The sequence below is a fragment of the Lagenorhynchus albirostris genome, chromosome 1, assembly GCF_949774975.1.
Source record: "Lagenorhynchus albirostris chromosome 1, mLagAlb1.1, whole genome shotgun sequence".
NCBI lineage: Eukaryota > Metazoa > Chordata > Mammalia > Artiodactyla > Delphinidae > Lagenorhynchus > Lagenorhynchus albirostris.
This window is the reverse complement of record NC_083095.1, coordinates 76,616,154-76,642,736: the sequence shown is the minus strand read 5'-3', so window position 1 is coordinate 76,642,736 and position 26,583 is coordinate 76,616,154. Positions and strand designations below refer to the sequence as shown.

Below are 26,583 nucleotides of genomic sequence, written 5' to 3'. Positions count from 1 at the left end.
ACTGGAAGAGTAGAGTCATGACCTTATTTATTTACAAGCACAGGATGAGTCCCTAACTTCCCCCATGACAGAGCAACCCTACTCAGCCCAGTTAAATACTGCAACTGGGGGGTAAGGTTGAAAAGGAGGAATTATAGGAAATACAGGACTAGGGGACCATACCCCACATTAAATAGTTATATATACATCAGTTCCTGTGGTTCTGTACAGAGCAGCGGCTGACCCCACCCCCAGAGGACGTGGAATGGGGGAGAGGAGACTGAGGGTGCTGAGACCAGAGCCAGCCCCTGATGAAGTGCAATAGCAGCAGCAAGGTCCTAATGGTGCACAAGAGGGAGGGAGACCCCCAGGGCTACCCACCCCCACCCTGCCCTGGAATGTGTAAGGGACAGGAATGGCTCTCAGGGAGCGTATAGGAAGGACAAGGCTAGAACCGTCTTTTAGGACCCAGGTTTAGGGGAAACTTTCCGCCTACTTCACCCTAAACACAGCAACCACTGGAGGAAAGCAGATGGCCAGCAGTGGTTTACTTATTCCTCCAAACCTAGGTGAGGGCCTGGTTCCTTCCTACCTCTCTGCAGGGAAAAGGAAGGCAGCTGCTTGGCTCCCCTTATAGAAGCCCAGGGAGCCTTTTACCATCACTCCCTTTATAGTGTCACTGTCCCCACCTGGACGGGGCCAGGCAGTCTGTGGGTCATCGTGGGGCTCAGGAGAAGTTCTGGACAGGGTGGCTGACCTTCATACAGGCCCAATAGAGGGCCCGGCCCAAACACAGCACAGCCAACAGGATGACAAATGCCCAGGCTGCATAGATGCCTCCGTATCGTTGTGCATGCTTCCATGTGCCAAACTGATGAAGAAGAAAAAGGAAGATGAGGTTACTGTTGATCTCTCACCACTTTGTAGGAGCCCTAGTAACAGTAACATGGAACTCAAGCTTCAGTCTCTGTCCCCTATCCACATGCAGCCGCCTTCAGGGACCTTTTAAAAGGCCCAGCTGTCTAGCTCCCTCCACTAGGCAGGAACATAAACAATCCCAGACATCTGTCAGTTTTTCTTCATGTCTGACAACCAAGCCAGGTTTCCTAATAGCAACTCAATCTAAACCACTGCTCTATTTTTCTATCCTCTGTATAAAGAAGATAGCTGTTTTCTACTCTGATAGTAACAGTGAAGACCGTTTATCAGTCTCCTTCAACTTCAGTTCATCTACACGTTAAGACAAACAAAAACAGTTTCTTTCACTTCTTTTTAGGATAGCCATTTCCCCAATCTTAGCCTACAGAGACGAGGCTGCAGAATGAAAGGGGTTGGATCAAGGTTACTCACAGCAAGGCCAGTGGCAGTGACTGCCAAGAGTAAGCCAAGCAAGAAGCAGCAGATACATCTCTTTCGTGGATATCTGCGCCCAATAGATGACCTGTGGGGAGGCAAACAAAAATGGATACTTACAATGGCCCTGTAGCTTTTACTCTATTCACTACCCAGCTCAACGATGCCGCTCTCTAATCACTCACACTTTCCTGCAGTGAGGGCAACGGGCCAAGGTTCGGTCTGTGAACTCTGTCCACTACGGAGAAAGGAAAAGAGAAACCAATAAATAGTAGAAGCAGCATCATCTTCAATGAGAGCCCTGGGGCAGTGGAGGCTGGGAAATGGGTCCTCATAAAACAGACCTTTTCAGGATTCATTATCATAACTCAGAAATATATTCATGACTACTTCTCCGCTGCCCACCCCTCGTCCCCCAGGGCTTCCCAATACCTCTCCTCACCAGAAAAGTATTCTTGCAATGTCCACAGATGACCCTGACACCCACAGGTTGTGGTTCTGGACTCAAAGGTCCCGGATGCACAGGCCCCAGGTTGATGATTCTTTTGCTGTACAGAAGGAAAAGGCTATGTTTTTAAAGTTTTCAATCCTAAGGATCCCTACATTATTCCTCCTTTACATCCCCCACTCCCTGGCTCTCTAAGTCCCTCTACTTCTCTGTACATTTAAGATACTCTGCCCCCCCCCAGCCCTACCGCAGAGAATCCTTGAGGAAGAGCATCGCTTAAACTTCAGGCCTCTAATTTCCCTTTTACCTCAGGATAATTCACCCAGTCTCTGACACTCTGCATCTTCCTAAAGGACACCACTTTTCTCCCAATCTTTTTATTGAGAGATGAGAAAGATGGCTATAACATTCTAGAGGCACAACAGTCCTTAGCTTTTTCTCCTTCTAAATAAACACCAGTCTCTCTCACCTTTACATTCTCGATAAACATTCACCCTTTTTCGGCTTTCCGATTTTCCCCACTAATGCCCTTCCCCAAATTATCCCTCTCACCAGTATGGCCGAGGGCAGGCGATCCGCTGGGAAGTCACTTTGCAGATAAGGAGACAGTTGCAGGGGCATCGAACATATTTTTTCCCTGGGGGTGCATTCTTGATTGGCTAGAGAATAATGGGGACATCGGTAAGCAAACCTCTAATCCCAATTCCTTCCAATTCCTCCAAAAACCTTCTGAGGAGAGATCAGAGAGATAAAATCTTAGACGGGACAGAGAAATGAAAGGCATATAACATGAGATTTGCAAATGAAAACTAAGCTTAAGTATCCAAGATAGGTATGAAGGTGAGGGATGGTAAATATTAGCTTTGGTGAGTGGCTTCTGGGGAAATGGCTGTGTGAAACTCCTGGAACTGAAACCTGGGTTTCATCAAGAGCAGCTGGCTAACGCCTGAAGGTCCGGGTCTAGAATCAAGGGATCAGAAAGAGGATCTAGGAAACAGGACCCATTTCACAGATTTGTATAACTCACAGTGGCTTCATTGCAGACGCCACATTTGACTACATGCTGATGCATCTTGCCTTCCACGTTGATGAGAGACTGGCAGACTCTGCAGGTGATCATGGGAGCACTCCCACTGTCCGGGCTGGTCAGGGGTGAATAGGGGGGTGGGTCCTCCCCAGGCAACACGGCTGGGTGTCCCTCGGGGAACGGGGGAAATGCTGGAGAGGAAGGTAAAAAGAAGGGCTGGCATCAGTTGCTGACACCCCCACTGAAGCTACACAGAGTAAGGCAACTCTTGCTGGTCCTCAAGCCTTCTGACAAGCTCAGCGGGATCTTATGATCAGTGCTTCGATCAGATTCCTCAGAACCCCCTTCCGCTCCGAAGCTCCGGTCGCGATTGCGGAGGGAAGGAAGCCGCCCCCGGTCACAGGTGCAACAGCTCCGCACCTGGCGCTTGGGCCCCGCCCCCGCCCTCGGTCCCGCCCCCTGCTCCTCTCAGAGTACCCCCGGGAACACCTCGGACCCGCCCCGTCTTACCCTGGGGCGGGGCATGTTTACCGGCTCCGTACGGTGGTGCGGAGGGGGTCAGGCCTCCCCCGGGCCCAGCCCCACTCCCGCCCGGCCCCACTAATCCGTTGCCGCCGGCGCCACCGTCGATGGGCTCAGAGAGCAGCGGGGATCGCTCTCCATCTGCCGCCATGGCCTCCACCGCCGCCTCCCGCTTTGGCCAAGGATCCGGCTCTTCGCCGCCGCCGTCGCCGCAGCCACCGCCGCCGCTACCGGGTCCCAAGGGCGCCTGCGCGCCGCGCGGCCAGCTCGCCCGCAACCAGTGGCCTGCCCCGCCCCGTTTCGCCCACAGCACTTGATAGGCTATCCCCGCCCCCGTCGTGCTATTATTCGCGGAGACAAACCAATTTCTGGTCCTGTGAAGGCAGCTCCTATTTTCCATTGGGGAGAATGGCGCCATCGTCAACTGTCACATGACTTTCAGGACGCCGCTGGGCCTGCAAAAACTGCACGTGACGAGAAGTTCTTCGAGCTATTGGAAGCGTGGCCCATCGCGCTACCTCCAGACCAGGAGGTGGGGCAGAGCTGCTTCAGCTCACTGGTGTTTCAGGCAGCCGCCGGTCCTCTAGTCGCCCAGAGCGGGCGCATAGTCATTGCTCCTTATTAGTCCAAAAACATCACTAAAAGATTTTTCTACTCTTTGAGGTTATAATTGGCCTCTCATTGGCTGGAGGCTTCCCTTCCCTGGTCCTGCGATCCTTGGGGCGCAACTTTATTGGCCCGAACTTAGAGCCAGAACCTGGGGGCGTGGCTCAATGAGCTGCAGTGAAAGCGTGAGGGAGTTTGGGCTGCTCTATGCACCGGGAGTAGGAACGGTAGGCAATAGTTAGCCACTCTACTCAAAGGAATACCTGTAAAAAGTGAGGGTGAAGATGTGCCAGAAGGAAATGGATTAAAACGTTAAGATTTTCACCCCAGGCTTTCTCACTGAAGTCACTTCTGGAACAGGACACAAGACCGGCTTCTCCAGGAAGCTGCCTTGCAGATCCCACCCTCCCACCATCCCTGGTTAAATTATGAAATCATCTTTGTATGAGTCTGTCTCTATCGCTGAAAGAATGTCTCATCATTTTACTCAATTTTGTGACCCCCAATTTTAAACATATATGTATGATAAGAGTTTTTTGACTGAGTTACCAATCAAGTTCAAAGAGATTTTAGTCACCTTATATGGCATAACAGTCTTTAGACTTGTCTCTGCTTTGCCCCCAGCCAGGAGACTGCTAATGGAGGTTTTTCTGACAAGTATTGGAAAAGATCTTAAGCAGCTCAAACATTTAAACATACAGCCAGGACTTCCCAGGTGGCGTAGTGGTTAAGAATCCGCCTGCCAATGCAGGGAACATGGGTTCAATCCCTGCTCCGGGAAGATTCCCACCTGCCGCGGAGCAGCTAAGCCCGTGTGCCACAACTACCGAGCCCACGTGCCACAACTACTGAAGCCTGTGCGCCTAGAGCCCGTGCTTCGTAACAAGAGAAACCACCGCAGCGGGAAGCCCGCACACCACAACAAAGAGTAGCCTCTGCTCACCGCGACTAGAGAAAGACTCCGCGCAACAATGAAGACCCAAGGGAGCCAAAAATAAAATAAATAAAAAAAATTTTAATTAAAAAAACAAAACAAAACAAAACATGAACATACTCCAAGCTACAAAAATCCCCAATATCCTCCTCCCCCAGCTAATATGAATAACTGCTACTTCATTTTTTTTTTTCTTTGGTACGCGGGCCTCTCACTGTTGTGGCCTCTCCCGTTGCGGAGCACAGGCTCCGGACGCGCAGGTTCAGCGGCCATGGCTCACGGGCCTGGCTGCTCCGCAACATGTGGGATTTTCCCGGACCGGGGCATGAACCCGTGTCCCCTGCATCGGCAGGCAGACTCGCAACCACTGCACCACCAGGGAAGCCCTGACTGCTACTTCTTTACGTATTAGAGCTTGACCTCTATCTGGTCTTCTCTCCTTCTAGACAAAATGTATTAGATACCCAATCATAGAATTACTCTACTTCCTGACAGCATTCAATCCAGAGCAAAATTCCATTTCCTTAAACCCTTTCAAAATCTCTTAACACAAGCCCATTTCTGTAATAAGTTCTTTCTAGCACCCTGTTAACTGACAACACCTCAGTTTTTCATGGCTTGTGCTTTCCCCTCACTGTACCAAGTAATAACCAAATTAAAAAAAAAAAAAGTCCAGAAAAGTCGAGGTCTTCTGACTTATGGTTCTTTTTTTTTTTGGCTGCATTGTGCAGCATGTGGGATCTTAGTTCCCCAACCAGGGATTGAACCTGTGCTCCCTGCATTGGGAGCGTGGACTCTTAACCACTGGACCACCAGGAAAGTCCCTGACTTATGATTTAATGCTTTTGCACTCACGTCATCTACTAGGCATATAGAAAAGGCAGAAGTGCAGAGGTGGCAGAATGCATGGTATCTGAGATGGAGGCCTTTTGATGCTTAATACTTGGCACATAGAAGTTGCTTGATAAATGACTATTAAACTAATTAATTAATTACCTTAAGCCCTATCTTGAGGGAACTTTGTGTACTGAGCAATACTGTCAGCTGTAGTCCCAAGCAGGGTGGATATTCAGCTGGGACACTCCAGTGTGGCTGGTATCAGTTTATGGCTGGCATTTGTTCTGATTGGTTGGCTCCTGTACTATACAGGTAAATAACTTCAATGTTACCCCTGGTACCAGGTATCTTACTTATGGGATGGGGGCTTCTCACATAGACTGAGAAAAATCAGGCTATGGAGGTATATTTGTTTGCTAGGACTGTCATAATAAAATATCACAGACTGGGTGGCTTAAACAATAGACATTTATTTTCTCACAGTTCTGGAGCCTTGAAGCGCAAGATCAAGGTGTCAGCAGGCCTCTGCCTTTGGTTTGCAGATAGCCACCTTCTCCACTGTGTCCTCACAGGGCCTTTTCCCTCTGAGCACACATCCCTGCTGTCTCTTCCTCTTCTTTTTTTTTTTTTTTGTGGTATGCGGGCCTCTCACTGTTGTGGCCTCTCCTGTTGCAGAGCACAGGCTCCGGACGCACAGACTTAGCAGCCATGGCTCACGGGCCCAGCCGCTCCACGGCATGTGGGATCTTCCCCGGACTGGGGCACGAACCCGTGTCCCCTGCATCGGCAGGCAGACTCTCAACCACTGCGCCACCAGGGAAGCCCTCTTCCTCTTCTTATAAGGAATTAGGGCCCCTTGTGACCTCATTTAACCTAATTATCTCTTTAAAGACCCTATCTCCAAACATAGTCACTTTGGGGTTAAGGGATTAGGGCTTCAACATATGAGTTTTAAGATAGTCCCTAAGAGTCCATAACAGGAGGATATAAAGAAAGACACTGCAAAGATTTGGAAGGTTTTTTTCTTCAGGCTTCCAACCAAGTGGTAACTATCACATGGTGTAGATGGTAGAGAATGGGGCTGGAGGCATCTGCTGGGCTTCTGCCACCCAGGATCCCAATTTGATTTCTATTTCCACTTACCCTATTTCTTCTTTACCCTTTCCTGAGGTGGTAGTTTGCCACCTGTGTGAAACCAACACAGTCCCTTACTCCATTTCCGGGGCAAAGAATGTTTTTGGTAATGTGCAGAGTGAATTAACCCAGATGAGGTGTAGTATGGGCAGTTGGATGGAGTGGGGTAGGGTGTGGTCTAGTCTTAAGGGGTTATTTCTCTTTATCACTCTAAACCTTTGTTCCCTTCTGTTTTATGTCCTTTCCATGCCCCAGTGCTTTGCTCCTTCCTTTAGGGTGTAGTCAGCTTCTCTATCTGGGGATTGATCTGTTAGGTCAGTCTGTTTATCTTCACTCTGTTCCTGCACTGAATAAGGCACAAATAGGGATCTCACACAGAGAAGAGAAATGAAAGTGATCCTTTTACGGGGAGGTGGGGGGAGTGGGGGGGGGGCGGGAGGAACTAAACTAAAATAACATTTTAGTTTCAGGAACTGGAGAAAATGGAAAGTCAAAGATTCTTGGTGATGGTGGGGTAGGTATTTAAATAGGAGAACAACTATCTTGTGGTCTAGAGAGAATGAGAAATTTCAGTTGAGAGGGCAGGAATAAAATAGGTTTCCTGCCTAAAAAGTCCTAAGAGGCTGAGCCTCCTTCTATAAAAGTTGCCATTGGGAGTCACTATCTCGAGATATCTTCCCACTCCATAAGCCAATACTTAGTGACTTAGAAACTACCACTTCCATTCTTCAGTTTCCTTGATATTGAGCATGGAAGATGGGTGTGTTACTGCATGTGTGCCTGGACATGGAAGTACCTCAGAACTTCAAAGAGGGATGAGAAGAAGATAGAAAAAGGATAATAAGGCAGTAATGAGCTATAATCACCCTAAAGTTGATAATTGTTTGGTTCCTGACTACAGGAACCCTACAAGTACAGAATAAAACATAGTTCCAGCTTTGTAAAATGTGGAGACTGGGGAGCAGTGACTAGAAAAGGTAAGAATAGTGTTGTGCACTATTCTTTCTGTAATGATTGAAATGTTTCTGTGCTTTGCAATGTGGTAGCCACTAGCCACATGTAGCTTTTGAGCAGTTTAAATGTGGTTAGTATAACTAAGAACTGAATTTTTACTTTTTATTTTATCTTTTAATTTTATTAAATTGAAATAGCCATATTTGGCTAGTGGCTTCTGTTTTAAACAATGCAGGATTAGAGTTGCTGTTGATGGGCTGGGTGTACCTCTAGTTTTTGTTCTGATCCAATTCATGGTTAGGTGGGTCTAGAGAAATCAAAAAGAAAAAGAGACAAAGGGGAAAAATAATAATAGTCAATATTTACTGTGTACTTACTATAATTCCAGGCACTTATCTAAACATTTAACTGGCATTTTATATAATCCTTGCAACAAGAGTAAGTACTATTATTATCACCATTTTACAGATGAGAAAACTGAGGCATAATGAGATTTTTTTTTTTTACTTGCTTTGGATCACAAGCTGGTAGGTAAGGGGTGGAGATGGAATTCATTCACAGGTAGTTTGATTAGAGTCCACTCATTTACACTACACAGATTCAGGAATGATGTGGCAAGGAGTGCCTGGGGCCATAGTTCCCAAACTCTGTGCCAAGGGGCAAATTCACAGGAGTACTGTGGGATATTTAAATTTTTTTAAGGGAAACACAGCAATATTTGACATCTCTTGTATACTATGAGAACTGCTAGCTCAAGGTAGTTCACAATTTGAACATTAGATTGTGCTACATCGGGACTTCCCTGGTGGCGCAGGGGACACGGGTTGGAGCCCTGCTCTGGGAAGACCCCACGTGCTGCGGAGCAGCAAAGCCTGTGCGCCACAACTACTGAGCCCACGTGCCACAACCACTGAAGCCCAAGCACCTAGAGCCCATGCCCCGCAACGAGAGAAGCCACCGCAATGAGAAGCCCACGCACCTCAAGGAAGAGTAGCCCCAGCTCACCGCAACTAGAGAAAGCCCACGCGCAGCAACAAAGACCCAATGCAGCCAAAAATAAATAAATAAATTTATAAAAAATAAAAAAAGACTTGCTACATTCCTTTGATGACAAAATATCTTTGCAAAGCTGGCTTTTAGGAGGTCGTCTGATAAAAAAGTAAGTACTGTGTGGAAATCAGCCCGGAACAGGAAATGTGGGTAGTAGTGCTGGACTGCAAGGTTTGAGAAGTTGGGCAGTGCCCAACAGGCACACACATTCCATTAGTAACTATTTGTGCTTATTTAAGAAAAAAACAAAAAATATTTTTTCTTTCAACTTGTCTGTATTATTTTTTTCAAATGGTTACTAAGCTGTTAGGCACCAGCTACCTAAAAAGCAAAACTCTTAGGTATTTCTTTTGACCTAGGGGTGCTGTGAAAAATTTTCTGAGTTCCTAAGTGCGCTATAAATTAAGAAACTGGGAACCTCTGGACTGGGGTATTGCAAAGAGATCAAAATGGACTGTGGACGCTTGGCTTGAGATGGCCTAAAGAGAAATAATAGACATTTAATAGACATTTCATATATATTATGATCATTAAGTATTTTACACACACACACACACACACACACACACACACACATATACAGACACACACAGAACGCCTAAATCTGTACCCTTTAAAGGTAAAAATCCTGTGAGGAAAGCAATGAGAGATGCAAACAAACCAAGGTTAGAGGTAGGATGGGACCCAAGGGCTTGATGCAGTCTGGAACCTGGGCCCTTCTGTTGGACAGACCACTAAGATGTGTCCTGAGGAGGCCTGCTAGGCCTCATAGGGTAACTCATAGGGCCATTGGTGAATCCGAGATTAAAAAGATTGGGGGTCCAAATGATTGTTCAGAAGCTTGGTTGCTGACCTTGAATTCAGAATAAAATATATTGTGTGGTTCTGAAGGTTATGTGACCCCGGCCAAGATGCAGTCTGGTAACCTGTCCTTGCCTGTCATATAGCAGTACATTTCTTTGGTGCCCAGAATGTTTATATATTCTGTATGTTCCTCCCTACATGACATAGGAGAAACACTACAGAAGATTGAGCCTTGTCCCTCAGTTTTCCTTTTGTAGATATATTGAAGATCATCTACACTTACTTTAGACAGAGTCCATTAAAATTAATTAAGGGAATTCCCTGGTGGTCCAATGGTTAGGACTTAGTGGTTTCACTGACGAGGGTCAGGGAACTAGGATCCCACTAGCCTCCCCGCAAGGCCAAAAAAAAAAATTAATTGATTAAGTTTGTGCTTTCTTAGATGTAATTATGTTCTACTCTTGTTTTTTGTGTAAACTTGATTGGATTTGAGGTGTTTAAAAAGGAACTTTCAGGGCTTCCCTGGTGGCGCAGTGGTTGGGAGTCCGCCTACGGATGCAGGGGATGCCGGTTCGTGCCCCGGTCCTGGAAGATCCCACATGCCGGGAGCGGCTGGGCCTGTGAGCCATCCCCACTCGGCCTGCGCGTTGGGAGCCTGTGCTCCGTGGCGGGAGAGGCCACAGCAGTGAGAGGCCCGCGTACCGCAAAAAAAAACAAAACAAACAAACAAAAAAACTTTCAGCAATCAAATATTGATACATATTACCCTTGGGCTGATTTTTACTTATGACTGAACTTACCCATCATTCAAAATCATGCTTTCAGTGTCTCAATTGTACAGAGTCACATTACTAAGGTGAAACTTTACCTTTAGATCACCCTATTGTTACCTTTGCTAAAATTACTGGATGAATAAGGATAATAATAATAATCCAATAATGACAGTAGAATAAACCGTTCATTTGGCACTGTGCTCAGTTCTTTATATATGTTATTTTTGTGTTTACATATATTGTCATTACTCTTGTGTCCCTAACGCTAGAACAGTTCTGGTACATAGTTGATGCTCAATAAGTATTTGTTACATGAATGAGATAGAAGTGGGGCTGGGAAACAGTGGTTTGGGTCATGATGTTGGCTAACACAGCAAGCAGGAAAGGTTAGAGCTCAGGAGGGTGGAAATAGGTGGAGGATTCCAATAGCTAAGCAAGGACAATTTGTGATTTGATGTGAATTTGGTTAAAATTATAAAAGTGGAGGCAGAAAATAGCTAAATTCTTACAAAGACATTATGCTGCATAGTTCTGTTACAGGAATTTTCATTTTGGGGAAGAATCCTTCTGTAATTATCTGAATTCCTTGGATCGAGTATCGTGTAAATCAAGGGTCTGTCTGCATTTCCCCATCCCATCCCCACCCTATCCCCATCCTTTGTCTGTGTCAAGGATCCAGGAATTGTGTGTGTGTGTTTTCCAATAAAACTTTATTATAGGTTACAATTCTTTGTAAATACTACTGTTTCTTATTTATATAACAATTTTTTTAGATATCCATAATAATGAGTAAAGAATGTATGGAAGTAAGTATTCTATGAATAACTTATAATTTGGGGAATACTGGGGAAATTCCTGGAAATTCCTATTTCTCATTCCCAAATCCCAAAGCTTAATATCTACAGGGAATTTGGAAACACCTGGAGAAGGGGATTTGCTGCATCCTCCTGCGAGGATCCCGGGATACTTACCCGCAGAAATTTGTCTTCTCCTCATCTGGGCCTGGATTTAGACCCCTTATATGTTCTCCCATATCCTGTAACCTCCAGAGCAGCATTATTGCTAGAGTCGACCCTTTTTCCTTTGCCCAGGAAGCAACTCAGACACAGGCTCACTTAATTTTATTCTGGATTTGCACCACGTAAGGTTTAAATTTTTCTCTGTTCAAATATCTCATGATTTGCTGTAGACACAACCAGGAATGGGGTTTCAGGTAGATGGTTCGGGGGCTCTCCTCCCGACTCCTACCCTCTTCCCTCATAGGCTTCCGTGCCGGAAAATCCGGACCTGCAGTTAAGAATGGGTGCAGCGGCGAAATGCTGGATGCTCCTACCCCTCCCCCGCGGTGGGTAGGGTGAGGATCGAGAAAGGTACTGCAGCTGGGAAGACCTCAGATTAGGTTGACACCCTGGCCTCCGGCGATTGAGTCGGGGCGTGTCACCATGGAGACGGGGCCGGTCGCGTACTCGCCTGCCATTGGCTGGGACTCCTGAGCTGGGGATATAAGCCAGCGCGTTGCAAACAATGCGCTGTGTGGATCGTACCCGGTGACTGGCGGTAGCTTAGCTCAGTGGAGTAGGTCTGAGCGGAGAAGGGCAAACTGATCGAGAGGGCGTCGGCGGGACCATGGACGACGGGTGAGGCGGGTACCAGGCCCAGGGAACCCCGTAGGCCCCTGGGGAGGGGAAATGGCTGTCATCGAGAACTGGAAACCCAGCACTCTGGGCCCCGAGGGGGCCAGGAGAGGGAACGAGCGCCCCGGGGATGCAGAGAGGCCTGGCTCGGAGCCCAGTATCAGGGGCAAGGCGGCAGAGCAGTGGGGCGGCCACCGCTGGCAGGGGCGCGCGCGGGAATCGAGCAGGGGTGGCGCCACCAGAGCAGGAAGGGGACAGGTTAGTAGACCGTAGACGACTCGCCAAAGAAGCCGGTGTGTGTGCGTGCACGCACGCGTTGCGATGTGAGTGTAGAGGGAGCGTACTCCCCCCCCACATACAGAGAAGGTCTTTTCAACCCACGTGCTCGTCACAGATTCCCATTCTAGAGTCTAGGTAAAGCCGCGAGGTACTTTTGGCGTCCATATCTGGAGTTCCTCCTTCAGAGGAGAGATTGCTCACGTCCCTCGACAACGCCTCTCTTTCCTCCAAGGTGGAGTTTCAATTAAGTTGGGGATGTCGTCTCCAAGGAGAGAAAGAAATTCTTATTCACTGAACTGAGCAACAGATCCTGCCTCCTCCCCCCGCTTCACCTTTGAAAACGCTTATTTCGGCTTTGGTCCTTGAAGTCCCAGCCCAAGTCTCCAGCAGTAGGGATCAAAGTGGCTTTTGGGTGCCCAGGGATTCAGGGCATTCTTGGGAGACTGCTGGCCAATGAGGAAGTCCTGTAAGCTGTGGCTAGATGTGCTGGGTGGCCAGGGCTTCACACATATTTCATTTCCTTGGCGCCTCTTGGGGATGCTATTTGATTCACTTTTACCATCTCACTGCTTCTCTCTTCATCATTCTATGACCCCGGTTCTATTGCCCCGACCCGGTCCCTTACCCAGCTACTTCCCTGAGGGTAGCCCGGTGTATTGTAAAGACAGCACTTTTGAAGAAAGAGGTTTCCTCTGGAGGCTTGGTTAGTTGTGTTCAGCTCTGTCACACCTCAGTCGTCGTTTCCTCCCCTGCCCCGTCCCTTCTCCTTGTTTTTTCCAGCTAGGTATGAGAGAATTGGACTGGAATTGTGAGAAAAATTCCCAGTTGATTCTTGGGGATGTCTGGGTTCTGCATAAGCGTATGCCTTTAGGTCTCTGAAGGGCAAAGGACCTTGGACCTTGATGAAGAGAAGGAAAGATGGGAGAAGGCAGGGAGGAAACACGGGCAGGGGGGGAAAGTTATAAAAGAGGTTCAGGTGCTGTGGACCTGAACCATGATTTATGGAGTCAAAGGTCTTTGGAGCTTGTTAGTAAATTTTAAATTCATTTTCAAACTGAGCCTGTTAGATAAGTGAGGCCGATTACATTCCCTTGCTTTACATTAGAGGAAAGAATTTGAAGCACAAGTTACCTGCCTAATAAAGACAAAATTGGGACTAGAATCCCTGTTGAGTTCTGCTTCCTCAAGACCAGAATTCTGAAACCTGGTTTTTGAATCAGAATTACCTGAGGCACTTTTGTAGGAAATAGCGATTCTGGGGTCTCTCCCCATTCTGTAGGGGTGGGCTCCAGAGTCTAGTTTTCACAAGCAGCTGCTGAGAAACTTATGCAGTCAGTTCTGCTCCAGCTGTTGACAACCAAAGTTGTGGCCTGGGTTTGCTTTTTTGTGCAGTAGCTTGTCTAGCTCCTTGGCCCACTTCTCTGTCCCCTGTCACCTTAGTACCTCAGTCAGCCTTTCTACGCTGAAGGTCATTAGTTTATGATACCCTTGGCATGGAAGTGAAACTCACCTTGGTTTTCCTTTTTTTCCTAGATTCAAGTATGAAGATTATCAGAACACTGCAAAATGGCTTTTGTCTCACACCAAACACCGACCTAAAGTGGCGGTGATCTGTGGTTCTGGGTTAGGAGGTCTGAGTGACAGATTAACTCAGGCCCAGATCTTTGACTACAGTGAAATACCGAACTTTCCCAAAAGTACAGGTGCTGGCAAGGGGGAGGAGGGATAGGACTGAGGGATATTGATGGGATTCTGATGGGAGGGCAATGCTTCTACACCCTGGCTATCCTCTATAGCATTTGACTAGAGACAACTGTTGTAACAGAGGGAAAAACCCACCAAGAATCAGAATGACTTTAGAAGGAAATTCCCCCAGTAGAAATGTTTTAGTAGGGCATGTTTATTTTACTGTATGATGACATATTTCCTGTGCTTTAATGACTCAGCTCCCTAAAGCTCTACAACACTTCCCCTGCACACTCTTTCCCCATACACACTATGGTCACCATATCCTCATACACCTCTCTCATTTCTTTCAGTCTGTAGCCTAAGTGGAAAGAGCAGTGCCTGTAAGCTCCCAGACAAAGTCAGGCCTTCCCTGTCCCATGTGTTCCTGCCATTCCCAATCTCCCCAGCTCTAACTCCAGTCCTAGGGTAAGGCACACACTGGTGCACAGCAACAAATGAACACACAGACTGCCACGTTCTTGCAGACAAATACCCAGGTGATACATGAATACACAGGACTTGATTCACACTGACCCTTTGGAAGGGGAAAGGGCCCCCTATGCACAGTGGAGTTCTGAGGATAGTGTACCCAGCATCCTAATAGCAGCCAAAAGCTCTAAGGCTGGGCTTCCGTGGTGGTCCAGTGGCTAAGACTCCACACTTCCACTGCAACGGCGTGGGTTCAGTCCCTGGTCGGGGACGTTCCGCATGCTGTGGATGAGGCTTAGAGAAGGGCCAGGTGAAATAGGACCAAGTAAAGGACAAGAGTAGTTTATTTGGTTTACTTATTAATTTCTCAGATAACTAACTTCTGTTGGTTTATTTATTAATTTTTCAGATTCTACTTTCCTTCCTCTTTCCCTGGAGAGTTAAGAGTTTTAACAGATATTTTTCATGCCCTTTGGAGCAAGACTGGGAGACCAGAGCAGGGAGGTGGGGAAGGGGTTGGAGAAGGAAATATTAAAAAGTGAGAGAAGGGAGTGCAAAGTTTTCTAAGAGAGATAGTAGCGACTCTGGCTCCACCTGCCACTCCTACCTGCAGTGAGAAGGGCACTGCACTAACTAAGTGGATTAATTTTTTTAAACTTTATCAATTTACTTTTTATACTTTATTTGGGTTTCCCTAACTGTGTCACCTCTGCTCTACTACTGGCAATTTTTTTAAAAATAAATTTATTTTACTTATTTATTTATTGGCTGTGTCAGGTCTTTGTTGCTGCGTGTGGGCTTCGCAGCAGTGTGCCGGCTTCTCATTGCGGTGGCTTCTCTTGTTGCGGAGCACGGGCTCTAGGCGCACGGGCTTCAGTAGTTGTGGCGCGTGGGCTCAGTAGTTGTGGCTCGCGGGCTCTAGAGTGCAGACTCAGTAGTTGTGGCTGGCGGGCTCTAGAGTGCAGGCTCAGTAGCTGTGGCTCATGGGCTTAGCTGCTCCGTGGCATGTGGGATCTTCCCGGACCAGGGCTTGAACCCATGTCCCCTGCATTGGCAGGCGGATTCTTAACCACTGCGCCACCAGGGAAGCCCTGTAATTTTTTTATAAGCTCCTCAATCTCTGAGTATCCCTCTTTGTTTTGGTCCCTCTCCCAGACCATCCATTCTCTAAGGGATAGGTCAGCCATGTCCATTAAAGGAGAAATGTTAGATGAGAGAAATGGTAATAATGGTTACTGTGTCTGTGTGGAGAGTTATCTTTGCACTCCCATGCCCCTGCATGCCCCATTCAGGGTACGTATTCCCACAGGATTGTTTTGTGGGTCACAAAGGAGACTTGTATGGGTCCAACCTCAGCCCCTTTCCTTGTTCCTAGCCTCCTTAGGAAGCTAGAATATACCATGAGCTCCCTCTCAGGAGGGAGGAAGCATATAGTTTAGTTAGGGTAGTAAGGATACAGATTTTGAGAGTTTTGGAAATTTTGGAAAAGAGGTCTATAATTACGACACTCACTGCATTCATTATTACTCACTTATTCTATTTTTTATTCTTTTATTCTCTTACAGTATGGCTTTCTCATTCTTTTGAAATTTCTTTAAAAAGAAACTGATGTGTGTTCACATTGAACATCCTCACCCCCATAGCTCTAATCTCAGGATGTACTTATATCTAAGTTTATGATTAGTTTCTATCTCCCCCACCAGACTTAAACTTTCTGAGAGTGGAGATGATAATGTTTTCTTTTGATTAAGTATACCCTCACCTGTTGAGCACAGTGAGTTGGCTCAGAGTAGGTACTCAGTGGATATGTGTTGTATGAAAGCATCTGTCCATGCATTTCCCTTTCTTTTTTGTGTACAGTGCCAGGTCATGCTGGCCGACTGGTGTTTGGGATCTTGAATGGCAGAGGCTGTGTGATGATGCAGGGCAGGTTCCACATGTATGAAGGCTACCCGCTCTGGAAGGTAAATCAGGGACACAAACCTGATTGGGTCTGGACGAAGCGGGAGAGAGCTCTCCTATTTTATTACCTAACTACCTAGGCAAAGTAGATTTTTGGTCCCCTTCTTTCTCGTCTTTTATGCTGTATCATGCTGTATCTCGTCTTTTATGCTGTATCATGCTGTATCATCTGCATGGGTGGATTGGTGACATTTTAAAGAACACTCTCTGATCTTTTATCTTTTGCTTCTAAGGTGACATTCCCAGTGAGGGTTTTCCATCTTCTGGGTGTGGACACTCTAGTGGTCACCAATGCAGCTGGAGGGCTCAACCCCGAGTTTGAGGTTGGAGATATCATGCTGATCCGCGATCACATCAATCTACCTGGTTTCTGCGGTGAGAACCCTCTCAGAGGGCCCAATGATGAAAGGTAGCTATCCTGCTCCTTTTTGTATAGATGGGTGGGCTCTAAGGACTTGTCTGGGAGTTGGGAGAGAGCTTATTCTATTCCATTAATCTGAGATAATCCAACCTGTGCCCTAGGTTTGGAGTTCGTTTCCCTGCCATGTCTGATGCCTACGACCGGGATATGAGGCAGAAGGCTCACAGTACCTGGAAACAAATGGGAGAGCAGAGAGAGTTACGGGAAGGAACCTATGTGATGGTGGCAGGCCCCAGCTTTGAGACTGTGGCAGAGTGTCGTCTGCTGCAGAAGCTGGGAGCAGATGCTGTTGGTGAGGAGGGGAACTTGGCTGGAGGCTTGAAGAGGGAGGGTTCTGGCAAAATAAGATGGAAAAGAGAAAAAGATTATAGACCTAGATGATAAACTGAAAGAGGGCCTGACTTAAGGGAAGATTGAATTAAACTGACTTGAAAGGTGGTGGAAGGTTTGCATTGTAGCATCAACTCACCACCCACCACCAAGGGCTCTAACCACTGCAATGCTAATGAGCGGTCCATAATTTGATGACTGTTTCTGATTATTTTAACAAATATCATTATAGCCACCTTCTGTACCCTTTGGCTGGAAGATAGAATTGCATCATTAGAACTGACTTTAGAATGACCACAAACAGATAGAAATTTCTATTTATAAGAGATGTGCAAGGCCCTCTGAGGCCCGACTCTTTTAGGCAGTACAGAACAGCCTAAGCTTGACACGAATTTAGCTGTTTCTTTGGATGTTTTCTTGATGCTAAATTGTCAACGAGGTGATTAATGGAGGTGAGGCTAAAGGGTGAGGAAAAGAGTCATTTGCGGATCCTGACAGTTGGTTTCCCTCTTTCTCCACATCAGGCATGAGCACAGTACCGGAAGTTATAGTTGCAAGGCACTGTGGACTTCGAGTCTTTGGCTTCTCCCTCATCACTAACAAGGTCATCTTGGATTATGAAAGCCAGGAGAAGGCCAATCACAAGGAAGTACTAGAGGCCGGGAAGCAAGTTGCGCAGAAATTGGAGCAATTTGTCTCCATTCTTATGGCTAGCATTCCACTGCCTGACAATGCCAGTTAACCAGCCCTGGAGTGGTCTGGCATCTCCCTTCTGGGATCCAAGGAGCTGCTACCTACTTTGGCCTCTTGCTGGAGTCACGTGCCTCTGCCCTTAGGTAGTGGCAGAAAGGAGTGTCACCTGCCCTGCTTCTCCCACCAGACCTTTCTGATACAGAGTGCTCTTCTGCTCAGCTGTCATCACAAAATGATTTCCACCCCTATTCCTCTTCAAGAGCCCAAGCCCTACCACACATCCAGGGATTCGACTTGGGGCTGTCGAACTCAGCCTAGTAGCTACTGCTAGCTTTTTGAGATGATCCTCTTACATTCCTGGGGGCTCAGCTCTGCTCCTCAAAGCACTGGAGACCACACAAGGAACAGCCTCTTCCTTTTGGAGTTTTATACTATCATATTTTGAGAATAAAGAGAAAGATGAAATAATTTCTTTATTTTTGTGTAATTTGGGATAAGGGTGGGGCACAGGCCAAGACTGGCATGAAACCAATCATGAGACCACATGTCTTGTGGTTTGACTCTCTGCCTCTCAGACAGCTAAGAATTGAGGTAGATGGTATGTGAATGCAGGAAAGGATGGAGGAAAGGCAAAGAGGTGAAAGACAGTATTAGAAGATAAGGAAGGACTGTACATGATGGCCACTTCCCTCAGATCAGTCTTGCCTCTGTCCTTTTGCTTTCTGGTTGTTTCTCTGTCAGCTCTCATGAATCTCTGAATTCGTTCACTGATCTCAGCTTATGTTCCACAGTTGCCACATCCTTGGTAAGCCCTAATTGTATTTCTTGTTGGTTTCCTTCGGTTCCCCCCCCACCGCCGCCGCTAACCTCTGCCATAGTTCGTGACACCCATACATTCTGTCACTCCGTTCTGACAGTGCAGTGGCAAATACCCCTTTCTCTGCTGCCGGCAGCTCCACTGCTGATTAGCGTCCTGCCAGCCCCTGTGAAGTTGACTCATACTCTGGCCTCTTCTCTTGGAGCACTTCCTTGCCTCCTATTGCTTTCTTCCTGGGTGTTAGTTTTCCTTTTCACCATTCTTGGTCAGAACCTCCCTGTGACAGGAGCCTAGGCATTACCTTTTGTTGGCCCATTGCACTGCCGGCGCTTATCAACTTGCATTCAGCTGGCTGGCACGTTTGAAAATCATACTATCCCCACCCACTCAGGCCTGTTTGCCTTTTGACAGCGGGTAGAGCTGGATGACTCTACAACAGTGGTAACATTTCAGTTAGTAGTATAATATGGAAGAGGTGGGATTCCCTGGTGGCGCAGTGGTTGAGAATCCGCCTGCCGATGTAGGAGACGCTGGTTCGTGCCCTGGTCCGGGAAGATCCCACATGCCGCGGAGCGGCTGGGCCCGTGAGCCATGGCCGCTGAGCCTGCGCGTCCGGAGCCTGTGCTCCGCAACCGGAGAGGCCACGACAGTGAGAGGCCCGCGTACCACATAAAAAAACCCCGAAACATGGAAGAGGCATTTTGGCAGGAAAGCTTTCGAAAACTTTCAAATCATCCTTTGTTTGCTACCTGACCTACCTAGCTGAGCCCAGCACAAAGAAAAGGTATCCTGAAGTGGCCCTGTAACTACTCTTCTTTTCATCCGTTCTTTGTACCTTCATCCACCTCTAAAACCCTACCTGGCAATCTGCTAGCGTCTGTCATTTGTCTCTGAGAGAGCTGGTGTAGAGGGAAGGACTGTGCATCCTTTAGATACATACACATCACAGTTACTTGTTCATCTGATGAGATGCTTATAGACATTTTTTAAATTTATTTTTTTAATTGAAATATAGTTGATGTACAATATTCTATGTTATAGATGTACAATAGTGATTCACAGTTACATTTCTTTTTTAATCAAGTTATTGAATATTTCTGTATAACACTCTTAGCCTAATAAAATGTTAAATTGAGAATATAAAAATGGTCTTTCCCTCTCAAGGGCCCTACAGTCTTAACAGATACACATTTGTAAAGCTATTAATTGTTCATATAAGGCAGTATAAAATAGGTACAAGTCACATGTTATGCAAGTCCAAAGGATGAACTGATTATAAGTATACACTGGACTTTGAGATTGGTTATTGAGAGAAAGGTTGTTTAACTTTGAGCTTAGTCTTCAAGGATGAAAGGGAGGAAGGATTTCACATCAGGGTGAGCCGAAGCACTCACAATGTTTGTGGGTCATTGTCACAACAGGTGTGACTAGAACAGAAGACATGGAGACATAGCAGATGGGTACTTGGGGGTTAGAGGAGGGCTGCATTTGGTGCTTGGCTTTCTTACCCTGGATCTGCTTCTTGGTGAGATGGATCAGGAATCAGAATGGTGTCATCTGAAAAATATGTCCCAGAGAGACTTGAGTGGAATATTTAAGGGCATTTCTACCTTTTTAGATTTAGAAGGTATCTTGTATTTCATAATAGAATACTAGATTAATGAAGAAGATTATGCATTTGATGTCCTAATTCAAGAGTCTAATTCCTTAGATCTAAGCACAAAAATTAGGACTCACCTACTTTATATAAGTATATATTACTATATTCACGTTAGGGCATTAAATATACCCCCATGGTGACAGAAAACAAAATTGTATATTCTTTATAGTACAAAGTAAGCTATGACAAGGAAAGTAGCTACAGGCAAGTAATAGTCATTTTAAAAAAAATATTTATTTGTCTGCTCTGAGTCTTAGTTGCGGCACACGGGATATTTAGTTACGATGTGCGGGATCTCTAGTTACGGCATGCAGGATCTAGTTCCCTGACCAGGTAGCGAACCGGGCCCCCTGCGTTGGGAGCATGGAGTCTTAACCACTGGACCACGAAGGAAGTCCCTAGTCATTTAATTATAGATAATAATTATTAATTCTAAACTCACTAGAATTCTAGTTTCAAGGTGGGTATGGGCTGGGGAGGAAAAACATGACCACACAGTGTCTTCAATATTTTTAGAAAACAGCTTTACTGAGATATAATTCACATAAAATAAAATTCACCCATTTAAAGTGTATAATTCAAAGATTTTTAGTATGTTCACAGATAAGTACAATCAATCGTCATCAGAGTCAATTTTAGAACACTTCCATCACCTCCAAAGGAAACCTGTACCTTTTAGCTGTCACTGTACACTCCACCCCCACTCCCATCCTCCCTGGCCCCAAACAACCACTAATCTACTTTCTGCTCTGTAGAGTGAACTATTTTGGGCTTTCATATGAATAGAATCATATATGGAATGATGTGGACTTTGTGACTGGCTTCTTTCACTTAGCATAATGTTTTCAAGGTTCATCTAAGTCGTAACGTGTATCAGTACTTCCTTCCTTTTTATAACCAACTAATATTCCCTTGTATGGCTACACCACATTTGGTTTATCAAGTATTTTCAGTTTCAAAATGCCAGCGAACCCAGCCCAAAATGAATGTATCAATTGAGGTGTGCAAAAGAATAAAAACACAAAGTCAGGGAGATAGGTCTCGGGGGGGGGGGAGGCGCCTACAGAAGGGTAGTTCTCGAAAAAAAACTCTCCAGAGGGGCCTACAGAATGCCGAAAATATGGGTTCAGTTTCTTGAGCCTCATCATATGTGTCAAAACACACTTACCCCATCAAGTCATGTTCTCTTCCCTGACCCTATCATGGTCATTTTACCTACATCAGTAATGTTACTAGGACTTCCCTGGTGGCACAGTGGTTAAGAATCTGCCTGCTAATGCAGGGGACACAGGTTCAAGCCCTGGTCCAAGAAGATCTCACATGCTGCAGAGCAACTAAGTCCATGTGCCACAACTACTGAGTTTGTGCGCCAGAGCCCCCGAGCCACAACTACTGAGCTCACGTGCCACAGTTACTGAAGCCTATGCACCTAGAGCCCGTGCTCTGCAGCAAGAAAAGCCACCACAATGAGAAGCCTGCGCACAGCAACGAAAAGTAGCCTCCGCTCGCCACAACTAGAGAAAACCCGCGCACAGCAACAAAGACCCAACACAGCCAAAAATAAATAAGTAAATTTATTAAAAGAAAAATAATGTTACTGGGCTTTCCTGGTGGCGCAGTGGTTGAGAGTTCGCCTGCCGATGCAGGGGACACTGGTTCGTGCCCCGGTCCGGGAAGATTCCACATGCCGAGGAGCAGCTGCGCCGTGAGCCATGGCCGCTGAGCCTGCGCGTCCGGCCTGTTGCTCCACAACGGGAGAGGCCACAACTGTGAGAGGCCCGCGTACTGAAAAAAAAAAACCAAAAAAAAACCCAAATGTTACTAATCATGTATTTTGTATAGAACATTGTCTTAAAAACCATAATATAAATTGGTAATAAGACAAAGTGCTTTCAGTCTAGACAGGGGACAGGATATATGCATAAAAAAGGAAAAACAAGGTTGAATTAGTGGTACCCTCTATGCCTATTTTAGTCTTTTTATGTGTTATATTGTCATTGTTTAGAAAAATTGTTTTTGAAAGAGGAATACAATGTGTGAAAAGTAGTACATGCTAAGTGCCAATGATAACATGCTACAGAGGATGGGGAATGGGTAAAGGATTGGTAGGACTCAAGTTAGGCTTTATAGGAAAGGGAGGTGAGGAGGATATAGCTGAAAGCACTACATGCAGGCCAATTCAGGAATGTCTAATTTAACAGACTGGAAAGGTTAAAATGAAGAAATCATGAATGCGAGCAGTTGGAGATAAGGTGGAGAGGGGCTAGATTGTTTAGAGCTCTGATCTCAGGCTAAGGAGTGCGAACCTTATTCTCTAGGCAAGTGGCCAGCTTTTTAACTAAGGACTGATGGGAAAATCACACTGTAGTATTTTGATGGACTAAAGCCTAACCAGAAGCGGGGAGGCTTCCGACTTCTCCGGTCGCGCAGTGGTTAAGAATCCACCTGCCAGGGCTTCCCTGGTGGCGTAGTGGTTAAGAATCCACCTGCCAATGCAGGGAACACGGGTTCGAGCCCTGGTCCGGGAAGATCCCAGATTCCGCGGAGCGGCTGGGCCCGTGAGCCATGGCCGCTGAGCCTGCGCGTCCAGAGCCTGCGCTCCGCGACGGGAGAGGCCCACATTCCACAGAAAAAAACAAAACAAAACAAAACAAAACAAAAAAACATAAAAGACAAGAGCATAAGCAATTTAGAAATAAAAATATACACTTAAGTCAAATTAGTTTTCTCTTTTTTTTGGATTAAAATTTGAATAGGTGATAGAATCACATAGTTAAAAAATTATGCCACAAAAAATGTATACAGTGAAAATGTTCATCTCAGTCCTCTCCTCCATCTGCCCTTCCTTCCCCACCCCACTAGGAATCACTTTTATTAGCTTCTTGTGCATTCTTCCAGGATTTATAAAAATATAAACAAATAAAAATACATATTTTTATTTTTTCTCCTATTATTATACACAGAAGTTAGCATGTTATACTTCTTGTTCTACACCTTGCTATTTTATTTTACCTTAATGTATCTTGGAGATCTTTTCACATCTATTAATTATTGTGCTTACTTGATGAATTAGGTCCATGCTGTCAAGAATACATGTCTGTCACTCAAATTTTTTAGAACCAAAGGAAAAATATGCTTGGGTTTTTTTTGTTTTTTGTTTGTTTGTTTTTAGCTATTTCCCAGTCTGAGTTGATTACTATTACAAATAGATCCAAAGAGTTGCTGCCCCTTTAAAAGAAGAAGGTGAAGAAGAATGGAACTGTTCCTTCCGTGCTGTGCCTTGCATCTAAATTTGATCTGGCTTAGATTTGCATTGCTCTTTCTTGTAAATAGGCCTCTGTTTTTCATAATTACATTTTGTTTCTAAGGGACGCCATTTGAATAAACACTGGCTACCTGCCTTGTTTTTCTGTTATTGTAAATTTGGATTTTAATAAAAATGGAAAATTTCCTGTCTTTAATCTTTTTGCCAGACTTTTAGCTTTAGTCTAAATTAGATTTGAAATTGTTTGGTATTAATCTGCCTTTGTTCTCTTGTTTTGGGGTCAGAGAACTCCTCCACTCCTCCATCGGGTTTTCATTTTCACTTCCATTCTGAGTTTGTTCATTTAGGAGGCTTACTTTAGCTCATTTGCAAATCACTTTTTTTCTTGTCCTCTTTCCCTTCTCTCTTTTATTCATTTTTTAAAATACCATTTTGCTTGTCAGCCAGCTATTTGATATTGGCCTTTGTCTTTGCTTTTCCTATTTTATTTTGAGCTGTTTCTACTTGAGCTTTGGCTATAATTTTATAATAAAAGATTGGTAGGAATATAGTACGACTTTATATGTAGCCTGAGGTGTTCTAGTTCTATCCAGTGTTCGTTTTACCCATCAAAGACTGTCCAGGTCAATTCCAGTTCACAGTATTAATCTCCACTGTTCCCTCCAAATAATACTGTAGAGCTACTACCATTGTTAATATCCTACCCATTCCATCAAATGAAGTATGAAAATAATTTAATTACCATCAAGGAATGTAGTTGATATTTGGCACAGTGGTTGTTGTTTTTTTTAATAAATTTATTTTTTATTTATTTATGTTTGGCTGTGTTGGATCTTCGTTGCTACGTGCAGGCTTTCTCTAGTTGCGGCAAGTGGGGGCTACTCTTCATTGCGGTGCGCGGGCTTCTCATTGCAGTGGCTTCTCTTGCTGTGGATCATGGGCTCTAGGCTCGCAGGCTTCAGTAGTTGCAGCACGTGGACTCAATAGTTGTGGCTCATGGGGTTAGTTGCTCCACTGCATGTGGGATCTTCCTGGACCAGGGCTCGAACCCGTGTCCCCTGCACTGGCAGTTGGATTTTTAACCACTGCGCCACCAGGGAAGCCCACAGTGGTTGTTTCTGATATACTTGTTTTGGAGGTGGGAAGGTTCTCACTCTGGAGTTTCACTGATAGACCTGCAAGATCATGAATCTGGAGGGACAGAAGGAAGTCATTAGGTTTCCTTGGATGCTTGCTCCCCTAAATTACCCTCCTCCTTCACAAACAGATAGGAACCAACACTGTTTAAAAAAACAAATATGGAATTATGGTAACGGTAATTTTGGATATGTTCTGCCATTCTGCCGTTCTTTATGGCATCCAGCTTCTAAAATATTTCCTACCTACTGACTCGTTACTTCAGGATAGCTCTACGGTTGGTCTAAAGGCTTGTTAGCAGGACTCCCAAAGATCTAGAAAACTGATCCTTGGTAAGGTTACACAATACTGGATTCAGGAATGTTCTCAGACCAGAATATACTAGCCTGGAGAGTCTGAGAGAGGTGCCTTAGAGAACAAAACTGTACCCTGCAATAGGATTGTACATTGTATAAACCAGAAACTTGAGGTGCTTCTACCCAAGGAGGGGCTCTGGGCATATCCACACTTGCTTAGGAGTACAAGTGGACTAGACTGAGAAATACTGTTATATTTCCATAGTCTAATATGACTCTCACTTACTTAAAGTTTTCAATAATAATACACCTTCTGGTGAAGGTGCTGGAGTCAAGATGTTTGTGCTTTTTTTTTTTTAATTTTTATTGGAATATAGTTGATTTACAATGTTGTGTTAGTTTCAGGTGTCTAGCAAAGTGAATCAGTTATACATATACATATATCCACTGTTTTTTAGATTCTTTTCCCATACAGCCCATTACAGAGTATTGAGTAGAGTTCCCTGTGCTATATAGTAGGTACTTATTATCTATTTTATATATAGTAGTGTGTATATGTCAATCCCAGTCTCCCAATTTATCCCTCCCCACCCCCTTTCCCCCCTGGTAAGCATAAGTTTGTTTTCTAAGATGTCTGTACTTCTGTCTGAATTGAAACATTTATTCATCTCTCTGACTGAGCTGACTTTATTTTGTGCCCTTTGGATAAATAACCCTGTTTGATTATTCAAGTGACGTTTGTGTCAGGTCTTGTCATCAGCCTTTACCCAGTATTGACATTTTTCAACGAAGGTCACTCATAACTATAACATTTACTTGACAACACTGTATTGCATTGATATTTGTTCATTTTTTCCGCAATTATTTTGAACTATGTCCTTTTGATAATCAGATGTATTAAGGCTTATATAGAAATGCCAAGGGGTGTGTGTGTGTGTGTGTGTGTGTGTGTGTGTGTGTATACATACATATGCATATACACATACATACATATGTATGCTAACCCCCCAAATTATCAACTTATAAACTGTTGTCTGTCCATGAAAACTTGAGTGCACCTCTCCAGGCTGCTGCGCAGAGAGAAAGATAAACGTGAAGAGGGTATGTTTATCCATTTACTCACAAATGTTCTAGAGACTGGGGAAACAGAGAAGAACAAGACAATGTTCTTGCCTTCAAGGAGTTTATATTTAACTCAGGAGTCAGACGACAAATAAATACAAATGTAAAAAAAAAATCTAAGGTAACAATAAGTGTTAAGAAAAAATAATCAAAGTAAGGGGATGGAAAGTAATAGAGGAAGGAAAGGCAAGTTAAAACTACAGTGAGATACCATTTCACACTCACTATTATGTCTATAATAGATAAGACAGGCATTAACAAGTGTTGGCAGGATACAGAGAAACAAGAACCCTCATACATTACTGCTGGGAATGTAAAATGGCGGAGCCACTTTGGATAAACACTTTGACAGTTTCTCAAAAAATTAAAACCACTATGTGACCCAGCAA

The 26,583-nt window shown here is 45.1% G+C and overlaps 2 protein-coding genes across 5 annotated transcripts; one reads left to right on the top strand and one right to left on the bottom strand.

The window, feature by feature from the left end:
* Positions 1–10: 10 nt before the first annotated feature.
* Positions 11–3,729, bottom strand: PIP4P1 (phosphatidylinositol-4,5-bisphosphate 4-phosphatase 1). 3 transcript variants are annotated; one of them, XM_060146589.1, is made up of 7 exons: positions 3,339–3,729; positions 2,808–2,998; positions 2,333–2,439; positions 1,775–1,880; positions 1,518–1,570; positions 1,330–1,420; positions 11–850 (listed from the first exon to the last, which is right to left on the bottom strand). In XM_060146589.1, the coding sequence occupies exons 1-7, from the start codon at positions 3,727–3,729 to the stop codon at positions 707–709; spliced, it is 1,083 nt and encodes a 360-aa protein (XP_060002572.1). In that variant the 3' UTR covers positions 11–706. The 3 variants fall into 3 exon arrangements, with proteins under 3 accessions (XP_060002572.1, XP_060002580.1, XP_060002588.1); XM_060146597.1 differs by having other exon boundaries at positions 2,858–2,998; positions 3,318–3,594; XM_060146605.1 differs by having other exon boundaries at positions 3,318–3,593.
* Positions 3,730–11,935: 8,206 nt separating this feature from the next.
* Positions 11,936–18,365, top strand: PNP (purine nucleoside phosphorylase). Of its 2 annotated transcripts, none has more exons than XM_060146581.1 (6): positions 11,936–12,058; positions 13,868–14,031; positions 16,352–16,455; positions 16,687–16,862; positions 16,976–17,166; positions 17,729–18,365. In XM_060146581.1, exons 1-6 carry the CDS (start codon positions 12,048–12,050, stop codon positions 17,944–17,946), a joined length of 864 nt encoding a protein of 287 aa, XP_060002564.1. In that variant the 5' UTR covers positions 11,936–12,047; the 3' UTR covers positions 17,947–18,365. The 2 variants fall into 2 exon arrangements, with proteins under 2 accessions (XP_060002564.1, XP_060002556.1); XM_060146573.1 differs by having other exon boundaries at positions 13,868–14,037.
* Positions 18,366–26,583: the final 8,218 nt, after the last annotated feature.

What these genes read in the sequence shown, in the direction of transcription:
- PIP4P1 (XM_060146589.1), bottom strand. Translation starts at nt 3,729, where the DNA reads ATGGAAAATAGGAGCTGCCTTCACAGGACCAGAAATTGGTTTGTCTCC. An exon ending in GCCTGCCCTCGGCCATACTG is followed by an intron (nt 1,881 to 2,332) that starts GTGAGAGGGATA and finishes CCTTCTGTACAG; the next exon opens with CAAAAGAATCATCAACCTGG. An exon ending in TCACTGCCACTGGCCTTGCT is followed by an intron (nt 851 to 1,329) that starts GTGAGTAACCTT and finishes CTTCTTCATCAG; the next exon opens with TTTGGCACATGGAAGCATGC.
- PNP (XM_060146573.1), top strand. An exon ending in AAGGCTACCCGCTCTGGAAG is followed by an intron (nt 16,456 to 16,686) that starts GTAAATCAGGGA and finishes TTTGCTTCTAAG; the next exon opens with GTGACATTCCCAGTGAGGGT. An exon ending in GCTGGGAGCAGATGCTGTTG is followed by an intron (nt 17,167 to 17,728) that starts GTGAGGAGGGGA and finishes TCTCCACATCAG; the next exon opens with GCATGAGCACAGTACCGGAA.